Here is an 11227-nt window from a genome sequence, read left to right as displayed (position 1 = left end):
GGGGGCAGGGGTCTAGGGGGGGCCGGGGGGAGAACCAAAGCAGCAAACAACCAAAAAAACCTTAATATCCAACACTGTACCTGAATCTACACAAATTTTAAAAATTTGCAGAATTTACAAATTAATAGTCAGAGCAGTTGGGTAAATTATACATCCTCCCTCCATATCCACACTCTAAGAGCTTTAAAAGTCATACAGGCACAAGATAAGATATTTGCTTTGTACAACCATCTATTTACACAGCTTTTTCCAATACATGTGGTTCAGTTTCTCAAAGTAACTGCCAAAGTTTGCAAAACAGTGTATTTAAAATACATTTAGCAGCATATAAAATTAGATAAAAAGGAAAGAAATTTTGCTTTAAAAAAGAAAGTGTGAGATGATAGAAACAAATCCATAAGAAAAATAGATTAGGATATATTTCTGTCATGACATTGAGAACATCTAGTCATTACAGAATATAGGCAAAACACTAATAAAATGTACCGATTTATGAGCATTTGAGTTCTAGTCCTGAGCACAGAGCATACATAGCTGCACAACTTTGGTCAACAAGGATTATATGCTCACATTAACACAAATCATATGGCATTCGCTGTTAGCAGGATACAGCCACGTGAGATAGATGTGGCAACAATAGCTTCTTACCACCTTTGATTCACTCCACTTTCCTAAAAACAGAGTAACACCTTTAAAAACACCTTTAAAATCTTGAAACTGCACGTTGCAATCAAAGGCTTATTACTGGGTCATCATCATTCCCCTGCTACTCTAAAATGCAAAACAGCTGATCATACTTGTGAGTGAAATACAGGAGAGCACTTTTGTTATATATTCCAGATTATAATTTTGAGATGGTCATTAGAGAAGACTGATTTCCAGTTAATTTAAACTGCAAGTGTTACATATGCACACAAATTCAGCCATAATATATAGACATATATGTGACCACTGAGACACAAGCATGTCACCAAGAAGTTATTTTTTTCTTAAATACAGTACATCTTTTAAGGACAGCAGGTCTAGTAGAAGAGTTCACTCTTACTAGTCAGTTCATTCCAGTCATCAGTGTCTATCTAATGAGCATGCAGCAAACTGCAGAGTGCACCCCAAATTCATCAATATATTTATTTATCCCCATAATTTCAATTACTAGCAAGATCTTCACTTGCATCTCCTGTATCTGAGATCTGTCCATCTATCACATTTCGAGCTTTCCAGATCCTCACAGTCCTGTCACTGAAAAATAAAACAAAGCAGTATTACAAGCAGGTAATCACATGGGGGCAGGACAGAGACAGGGGTAGGGAGTGTCTTATTCAGAAAGGTACTATTGGGAAAATAAGATTTCTTTAACAGATATGCAATGGTAATTCCACCTTCAGAAGACTTTGTAATATAAGATCTACAACATTTACAATCCCCTAACCTAAAGTAATAGGCTGAAGTAAACCGACATGAGAGAAGAGCTTCTATCAGGTAAATTTGCAACTCAGCAGACCACAGGCAAACAGCCAGTGTACTGCAGAACTAGAGAGACAAACTCAATAGGACAAGGCCACCTCCTGCCATTAAAAAAAGTGTGAAAAGCTGTAGCAGGTTAACACAAACAGGACCCAAAAAGTGCTCTGCTTGCACAAGAGGTGTCTGTCTGTAAAAAGAAAAGCTAAAGAAGCACAGAACCACAAGATGACAAAAAGTCCTACAAAAAAACAACAAAAATCCCAACAGCCACCAAAAAAACCCACACCAAAACCCTAAAATCCTTCACCAGGTGCTGGAAAGTGTACAGCAGTGAGCTGGTGTTCAGAAGCCTGGGAGAGGCAAGCTGTAATTCTGTAATTTAGAAACTATTACTATTTACACAATGTAAATACTTACAGTATGTGTAAGTAAAGTATCACATGGAATGTGTTACAAAACTCTAACCTTACATCATAATTTTAAAAGAAAGAATTAGTCTTGTTAAACAGAAATTTATCCTGTGAAAGAGAAGTTATCAATTCTGATAGTTATGTGGCTAGCAAACATTTACTCATGTATTCCTTATAACCCTCTAAAAAAAAGCCAGAAGGCAGCAGTTGTGACAGACTTCAAGTATAGAGGTTTTCTGACTTCAGTAAAAATTCTCAAGAATACCCTAAGTTCTCCAGACCTTTGCCACAACGTTACAAGTGCCAAAAGGCTGGGGTTTTCTTTCACTAGTAATTGCATACGCATGTGTATTCTAAACTTACTAATAATCTTTAGGCAAACAGTGACATAAGCTTTGATATCTCTACCCCTATCTGTGAATGCTTAACCCTGAAAACTGTCTGCTAAAAGCAGCAACTTGGCAACTCCCAAAGTGAGGTAGTCCTCCTTCAATTCAGAAGGCCAGAAGCTTCTGTGATTGGCACTAGCTTTCACAGCTCCTGTGCTCAGATTACTCCACTAAGTGGGCTCCACTGCCACCTCCCTGACTTTCTCCAGGCTGAGGTACTTTTCTTGGTCAAGTCCCCTGATGTTTCAGGTACTAAAGTTGCTCATGTTTACTAAGCAAGCAAATATTCAAATCAAGGTTTTTAAAGGAGAGTAGGATAGCTTGCAAAGCTTCTGCTATATGTCAGCACTCAAACATCCTCAGAAAACCACCAAAACATGAACAAAAAAACACATAACATGACTTGTCGAAAAATTGCCACAGGTCAGGAGTCAGTTCTACCAGTAAATTGCCCAACTATAGAGAAAAGCTGATGAAATTCTCACTATTGCCAAATTCCCCTTGACATCCTTGTAGATTGGTAGTCTCCATATATTTTTGATACATACAGCTACCACTACACATTTTTTGAGCATTCTCTCCCACTGTATGTGTACTGGAGCGAGTATAGAGGAGGGCAACGAAGCTGGTGAAGGGCCTAGAGAATAAATGTTATGAAGAACACTTGAAGGAGCTGGGAATATTTAGTTTGAGGGAGAGGAGGCCGAGGGGAGACTTCATCAATCTCTACAACTGCCTGAAAGGTCACTGTACAGAGGTTGGTGCTCTTCTCACAGGTAATCAGTGACAGAACAAGAGGGAAGGGCTTCAAGATGCAACAGGGGAGGTTTAGACTGGACATAAGGAAAAATTTCTTCACAGACATAGTGGTTAGACACTGTAATAGGCTGCCCAGGGAGTTGGGTGAGTCACCATCCCTGGATGTGTTTAAGGGTCGTTTGGATGTGGTGTTGGGGAATGTGGTTTAGGGGAGAACTTTGTAGAGTAGGGATGATGGTTGGACTCGGTGATCCCAAGGGGCTTTTCCAACCTGAATAGTTCTATGATTCTATACTGAAGTTCTCATGTTTTCTTCCCACTCCTCAATGAATCATGTTGTGCATCCCCTGGGGACTATGCCCCCCACTTTGGAGACAGCTGCAGCAAATTATTAGCATTTAGAAGCATAGATCAGGTCTCCCCATGCTTGCTATGAAGTGGCTAAAACAAGATCTCCTAAATGCATTTGCATGGACAGAATTAGAGCAGCAGCTATGGGGGAAAAAAAAAAAAAAGATTAATGGAGAAAAAAACTCACTCTGCTGCTGTGAAAATCTGGCTGGAGTTGGTGCAGATTGCATTTATGGGGCTGTCATGTCCCTTCATCTCTCCAATAGGTACAAAGGTATCCACATTCCAAAGCTTGAGGGTGCCTCCTCTGCAGCCACTGAGCAGAACCGGAGCACCAGGCACCAGGCCAAGAGCACACACCCAGTCTTTATGAGCATTAGGAACTTGCTGAAAAAGAGAAGGCAGGCAAGTCTTACCAGGCAGCAAAAACTTCTAGAGGAATGAGCACAGAAATGGAAAAATCACAAGTTCTAAGCCCAATTCCTGCCCTGTAGCAGCTTTGCTTCATGATACTGGGTATATCCCAGCCCTGTGGCTTCTCCTTTATAGCAAAGAGGGGTGCTGTCTTCATGAGGCTACTTCCATACCACAAGTTCGTTTCTCTGTGAAATAGTACTGCAAAACAAGAAGAAAATCCAATATGCACTACTGACCTGAAGCAGAACAGAAATTAATTTAGGATAATTCTAAATCTCCATATGTTCAAATGCACGTTTGAATGCACGTTTGAACATATGGCCTCTGTGTATGTTTCAAGTCTGTCTGTAAAACAGTTATAAAACACATCAAAAGAAAATCCAAAATACTGCTCAAAAAAAACACTCCAGGGAGACAGAAGCTCTTTCTATATTTGCCTTCCTTCTTTACTCTTCTCCAAGCATGCATTATAAACTGTTTTTGTGATGTAGCACTTAAGAAAAATACATTAATTCTTTACTGAGGAAGGGTACTAGCATTTTACTGCTAACTTGAAAAGCAAAACACTGCACAGACCATAGCTGAGAACACTATGTGATACTAACACTGAGAAATTAATAGGCCAAGTTTGCTGTCTTTTAAGAGGACCAAGAGTGGCTTTTCTCCAGTTGGTAGGAACTGCTTTGGTTTGCTATCTTTTTCATATTATGGAGCACATTCAGCTTTCTAGGATCATTTTGGTGTTTTATCTACAATATACACTGTTAGCACAACACTGGTGGGTCTGATCCTGCAGCACTTCATGAAACTGGAGGAGAGTGCTGGTTCTTATAAATCTTAATTTTATTGCAAGTGCTTTGTGGCTTGGGATGTACAGCACCAAGTGAATTAGATTATGTCCAAATTCTTCTGAATAGCAGATTTGTTAAGTGTTTTCCACCAGTTACAGAGGACCAACCTTGTTTAACACATGTATGCCAAACCAAGACTTCTGTTGAAATGTTGGCATTTTCAACTTTTAAGCAGCTCAGCTCTGCTCTCAGGATGGGTTTTTTTCTCTCCCCTTCATCTCAAACAGTCAAGTGTACACACCACAAGAAAGCTGCAACAATAGGAAGTCTGACTGGATATGGGGGAGAGAGGGAAATTAATACAAAAGAGGCTTAAAGATTGCAATAGGTCACCCAGAGCAGCTGTGAAATCTGTGACCTTGGAGATTTTGAAAACTCAGCTGGGCAAGGCCTTGAGTAACCAGACCTAACTACAAAGTTAAAATAAAAAATAAGGAATCTAAGATAAGTTTTATTACACTCTAGTTTTAAAACACACACAGGAACCTGAAGTATAGAAATTATGAAATGCACATGTACCAAAAGGCAAATAAGAAAAGGAATACAACTAGTCCACTATTGCATACTACTTCATCCCTGCCCCTGTATTCCTTCTGATGTTAAATTAATTGCAACAGCAAAACGCACATTGTATAATATTTAAATGAGCCAAAAAAGAATGACTAAAGACTCTTACTACAATTTTAATAAAGTCATCGTGAGGATACAAAACCTTTCCTGCTCCTGCAGTCCTCCTGTTTTTGCAAGCAAGCTGCTTAGTACATTTCCCAAGACAGACAGATATGAGGGTAGATGGCCCCATATGGCCAAGTGAAGATTTTCTCTAAGAAACTAAATTTATGAATCCTTATTTTAACTGTGAAGTCTTAGCAGCATTCTAAAAAAGAACTGGCATCCAATTGGACAAATTTTGAAAGAAGGTCAAAAAGATTGCATATTTACGGAATACTAAGTATATCCATACAGAAATTTTCTCAAGGTGACAAGTTCATTACTGTGTCACGTCCCAAAACTGTGATATTTGTTTCCTTGCTACCAGACTGCACATTAAGTGCACGTAAAAACCATGCTGCTCCTCCCTCCAAAAATTATTAAATGATCAGTATCTACTGAAACCTTTGAAAAAACAGCAGAGTCTTCTAGCATGAGTTTTTCTGTCTTCTGTTTCTCAGTCTTAATTTAAATAATGGTGTCTTTACCTCAACAACCTCTCATAAGACCTAGAGAAACAGACTGACTTAAAGCAAGTAGCTAAAAAAACAAGTTCTCCATGTCAGACAAATTACAATGAACTTCAGACCTTCCCTAGATCCTTTTTGCTCCCTATCTTCCCCACCTTTTTTTTTTTAGTTAACAAGAAAAATATGTTCTAACAGCAAACATTATTATGTGTGTGTTGTACACATTACCTAACATATGCATTGTATAACAAGTTGAATGGAGATCTAAGCAGTAAGCTTTTTAAAGAAAAGACTGGGTGGAGTGAGGTAGGTTGCAAATCCTCTTTGCAAGGCAATGGTTTAAAGTATTGTTTGTCATTAATGAGCTCAAAATTTACCAGCTTGTCAATCACAATAATATCCAATGGTTACAATAATAGAGGAGAGGCAAGTGTTACCTGCATTCCAGAGCAAAAAAACCAAACCCCACATACTCACAGCTGAAACAGAAAGGTAACCCCTTCATCAGAATTTCCTGACACTACATACACTGAAAAGAAAAGCTGCTGCATTCCTAGTATAAAGATCAAGTACATTAGCAATTTCTTTCATAGTGTTCTGTGCCTTCCCTATATGTATAAAAAAAAATAAAAATCAATATTTAAATGAATAGACATTGTATGAGTCTGAACATTTACACAGCCTGAAAACATCATGACTATCACATTAGTCACGTGTTTTTTTTCCATTACCTGAAGAAGGTCTTTTTGAGCCAAATCCCATTTCTTAATTCCATTATCTCTGGATCCACTAAAAAGGTTGTCTCCCATAATTGCAAGTGCTTCAATGCCATCATAATGAGGAGGTTCAAAATTGTGTGTAGGACTTACACTTCCAAGAGCCCCTTCAGTCACATCGAACATCTAAAATAAATCAATAAAAGACCAAATGTATTAAGCAACATTATCTGCCATCTCACCAGCTTGGAAGACATTGCAGTGAGTAACATCAGGGGAGAAACTTGGAAAGTCTTATTGCAGGCTACTGTATTATGATGTATATTTGATGGAATTTATTTATCAGAACAACTCCTTTCTCCTCTTCTACCTCTTGCCTGAAGCAGGAATTCTTCACTGATTTCCGAGATGACTGCTCTGGGAAGAAGTGCTACTACTTGGCTATGAAATACACAGTATGTTCACAAGGAAGAGCCTAGATATACCATGTGGTGGGCTAGAGAAACAAAGCTGATGAGTATGGGAAAACACTAGAAGAATTGTACAGGCAGCTGCAGGAAGAGGCAGGTGTTTTGGCAAGTTACATGCCATTACATGCTGATGCTTTCCATGGACTAGATACACCTCTGTCTTTGCCTGTGCTCCAAGAATGATGTCTTAAAACAGATTCTTTAAGTGAGGCCATTTTAACAATTAAAGGCATAACCAATCCCATCAGCTCTTTTGTCCCTAGAGCAGCAGTGTAAACAACCCTGTTTCATTTTGCATAGCAAGCCAGAACTTACCCAGTTAGACTGAGCTGAAAATAACAGATGAGCATAACTTTTTAAATCACTACCTTTGTTTTGCAAGCAAATGTCAGACTTCATCCCCTATTATTTGCTCTTCATTCACCTTTTAGAATGAATACACTTGGCAGTAAAAAAGGGACAGCTTGGCAGTGAAAAAGAATACCTAAGGTCCGTCAAAGGTATTTTAAAAGTTACTGCATTCAGTTAACACACATCAGTTCCAGTGTTAACAAAATTTCAATGACACACCAGAAAAATTAGGCACTTGGACTGATGTGATGAGTATTTGTGGCTCAGCAAACAAGTCAGCAGTTTCCTGTGGCAGGGGAAAGCAATATCTGTGATCAGACCTACTAATCCTGGCAGATATATGTGGAAAAGCACTGATCATACATGTACACATAATTTCTACTATCCAAAGTAGCTTGACAATTATGGATGCATTCACCTTGCAGAACACGCACTACTCTGCAGCACATACACGTGACCAAAATATCCCTGCATATTCTAGTGGTGTAAACCAAGAAGCAGGCAGCCTCATAATGATTTATGTAGCCTTCTCACAGCAAGGGAGCACACAAGAATGGCAGGTAAACGACATATGGCAGATAAATGACAGCTCTTTTCCTAAAGCCCTTCCACCTCCTTGCTTGTCACATGAGTTGGTAGCACAACAAACTTGCATTAGATGATCACATCCTCTTGTCCCCACTGAGGTTCTACAGCTTACTGTGCCAGGATGACAGCTCTTAATTAACCAAATATTCTGAACCATGCAGAACAGAAATTATTAGAATGCCTCTGTCACTGAAGACAGGATTCAAATTCATGGCCCAAACCTTCAAGCGATGTACCCACCTTCCAGACAATCTTCTGAGGCTGGCCCAGTGCACAGCCAAGCATCCCAGAACTGCAGGATAATGTCAAGAAGAGAAAGCTCAGCTCAGTGAGGATGCTCACTCAGCATCTGGTTTCCAGCGTGTGAGAAATATAAAGATCAGAATGAGAGGTGCCCCCTTGCTAGAGCATCTTGCTCATTCTCTCTTTGACTTTGTGAATCACAAGATTTTTGCAGTTTGAGGGTCAGCTTTATGGGGAAGATGTTGTATAGTTCCCATAGTCTGGTGGGTTTGGGCATAATCCTAAGAAACAGGAGTTTGTGGGTTCAAATACTCTCAGGCTGAGGTGGGCCCAAAAAAGGAGGGGGGGGGGGGGAAAGGAGAAAAAAAAAAGCACAAAAAAATCCAATAGATGCCTACTGCCTCAAAAAACAGATTCACTATCCTGGAGTGAATTAATCACATTGCAAAGTAGCAGGGATGTATTCTAACACCACTAGCTATGCTTTGAGCACAACTCAGAGCAACCTGCAAGCTACACCAAATAGACTGGGCACCTCGGCTGAGATGGACTGATCTCTCTCTCTCTCTCTCTCCTTCCCAGTCCAGAACGGGGGGAACACTTAAGCAAAAGCCTGGGCTAGACCCCAGACTCTCTATTCTGTGGGGAGCATACAGAATGCATCATGTGAGGCTATTAGGTCTGCTCTCCAAAACAGAGGCACTGACTTCAGATACTTTCAAGAGCTAAAAGAGCTAAACTTAAGAGTAGGTGCTATAAATTTCTCTAAGACTTCATATACCTGATGTCCTAGATACAGAAAACCATCCAAATAAAACAGCATTTATTAAGTTTGAACGTTATCCATAATCTAAAACTGATGGAAGAATTTCCCTCTTGGCTACCATGTTTCAGATATGGAGATGTGAGTCACTTCTGCTGAAACCTGCATCCCATGCTGATGTGAAGAGTTAAAATAAATAAGCTAATATTAACAGTTTACCTTTATATAGTGATCCTTCGAACCAGTGACGATCAGATCTTGTCCATTGGAAATTCGATCTACAGTAAGGCACATAACAGGGCCCTGGTGACCAGTTAGCTTTCCTGTAGACTGAAATCTTCAAGAATAAGAGAAGAAATGAAGATTTGTTATTTTTTTTCATGTATGTCATACAATCTACAGCATAGTTTCTGCCAAAATGGATCTTATTTTCCCCATGTCTTCACTACAAACACCCTGCTTACAGACACACTATTGCTCATACCCATGCACAAATGTTAAATCTATGTTACATATAAACAAAAGCTTCTGTATTGTAAAATCATATTTTTTTTTTACAGTAAAGAGAAATAAGACCCTTCAGAGTATTCTCTGTATTTTGAATGCATTATTTGCATGTGGGTTCTGTTTGGAAAGGTGCCCTTGTAATGTGGCTATCACAGCCTCATATTATATTACAACAATTGGTTTTCATCATATCATCAACAATTACTAGTCAGGGTTCATGCATCTGTCACCTTACAAATCTGTTTTATAGCACCTATTTTAAGCAAAATCTTGTGGTTTTCCCTTTCCCTCTGCTGTGTTTGTCCTTTGAATACTTACAAGGGGCCTGTAAGCATGGCAACAGATTTTCAGCAGGGCATGTTGCAATAGGACAAGAGATAATAGTTTTAAACTAGAGGAGGGAGATTCAGACTAGATATAACAAATTTTTATTATTTATTTTTTTTTAATATAAGGGTGGTGAAACACTGGAATAGTTTGCCCAAAGAGGTAGTAGACAGCCCATCCCTGGAAACATTCAAGGCCAGATTGGATGGGGCCCTGAGCAACATGAAGATGTTCCTGCTCACTGCAGTTGGACTAGATAACCTTTAAAGGTCCTTTCCAAACAAAACTAATATACCATTCTACAATTTTTTCAGTCATTTTTACTGAAATGTTTTTTCCCACACCATGCAACCACCTAAAGAACAGTATCTTCTGCTGGTTTTCAGTACCTTTTCAGGTCCCACATCCTCACTGAGTTTCCAGCAGCTGCATAGAGGAATGTGCCAGTTGGATTTAGTGCAATCTGATTGATCTGGTTCTCTCCAGCTGGGATAGTGACTGTTCTGTTAGTACTTCCCGAACACACATCACCAGGCATTGCCTGACCTGAAGAACTGAGTACAAGGAGAATTGAGGAAAAAAAACCCCAAAACACAACCACAAAACAAACTCCCTTATTATGTATTCATAATATGCCAATTATGAACATTTGATAAAGCCCTACAGGCATGAATGCAATTTGGTTTGTATGTTACCAATGCCCTACACTGACTTAGCCTGAACACATGAAGAAAGCCTTCAGCCCTAAACAATGTACTTCAATTACACTGAGCTGAACTGTTGAATTAAATTGAATTATTTTTATCTAGAAGATTAATTTAAACTCTAGGCATCTGATGCTTTGCATACTTACGTCAATGTCCGGATACACTTAGCAGAATCTCTGATGTCCCACACCTTGATATAGGAGGTCGAGACTGTGAAGACCAGGCTAGTGTAGTTGCAATATTTTATAGAAACAACATTATTTGGATGACCCCCCAGAGACATAATCTCTTGTCCAGTTACCAGATTCCAGACTTTACAGGTACGATCTAAATAAAGACAACCAAAAGGAAGGGGGGCAAGGAATTAAAAAAAATTAAACAACCAAAGAAACACCACAGAAAACATGCTTTTCCAAAGTTCAATTAATTTTTAAAAAGCTCATACTTTCATTTGCATTCATACGTTTTGATAGGCACTTTTAATGAGTTAAATAATTAATCTGTTTCTGCAGAGTACACATAGGCATGTCTGTATGACTCCGTATAGTTTAGAAGTACATTGTTACTGGAATAAGTGCTGGGAGGATAAAGAGAAAAAACTTCATGGGTAGCAGGGTTTATAAGAGCACAAAGAAGGTAAGTATATCCAGAACTTGTCAAACACTTTACAAATCCCAGCTATCAAGACCAGAGCCCAATATCTGCAATGCACTAAAAGCTTATTGGCATTCCT

At 39.1% G+C, this 11227-nt stretch overlaps 1 protein-coding gene across 1 annotated transcript in view; it reads right to left on the bottom strand.

Annotated features, from left to right (window-relative positions):
• Positions 1–516: 516 nt before the first annotated feature.
• KIF21A (kinesin family member 21A) overlaps positions 517–11227 on the bottom strand; it is a 70045-nt gene continuing 59334 nt past the window's right edge. The window contains exons 32-37 of the mRNA XM_009996792.1: positions 10641–10821; positions 10177–10341; positions 9173–9290; positions 6554–6724; positions 3561–3760; positions 517–1239 (exon numbers count right to left, since the gene is read on the bottom strand). Of these exons, the coding sequence (XP_009995094.1) occupies positions 1146–1239; positions 3561–3760; positions 6554–6724; positions 9173–9290; positions 10177–10341; positions 10641–10821 (929 nt within the window). The 3' untranslated portion in view covers positions 517–1145. The remainder of the gene's footprint in view (positions 1240–3560; positions 3761–6553; positions 6725–9172; positions 9291–10176; positions 10342–10640; positions 10822–11227) is intronic.

This window comes from Chaetura pelagica, unplaced genomic scaffold (genome assembly GCF_000747805.2).
Source record: "Chaetura pelagica isolate M959 unplaced genomic scaffold, ChaPel_1.0 scaffold534, whole genome shotgun sequence".
Taxonomy (NCBI): domain Eukaryota; kingdom Metazoa; phylum Chordata; class Aves; order Apodiformes; family Apodidae; genus Chaetura; species Chaetura pelagica.
This window is presented reverse-complemented; position numbering and strand designations above follow the sequence as displayed.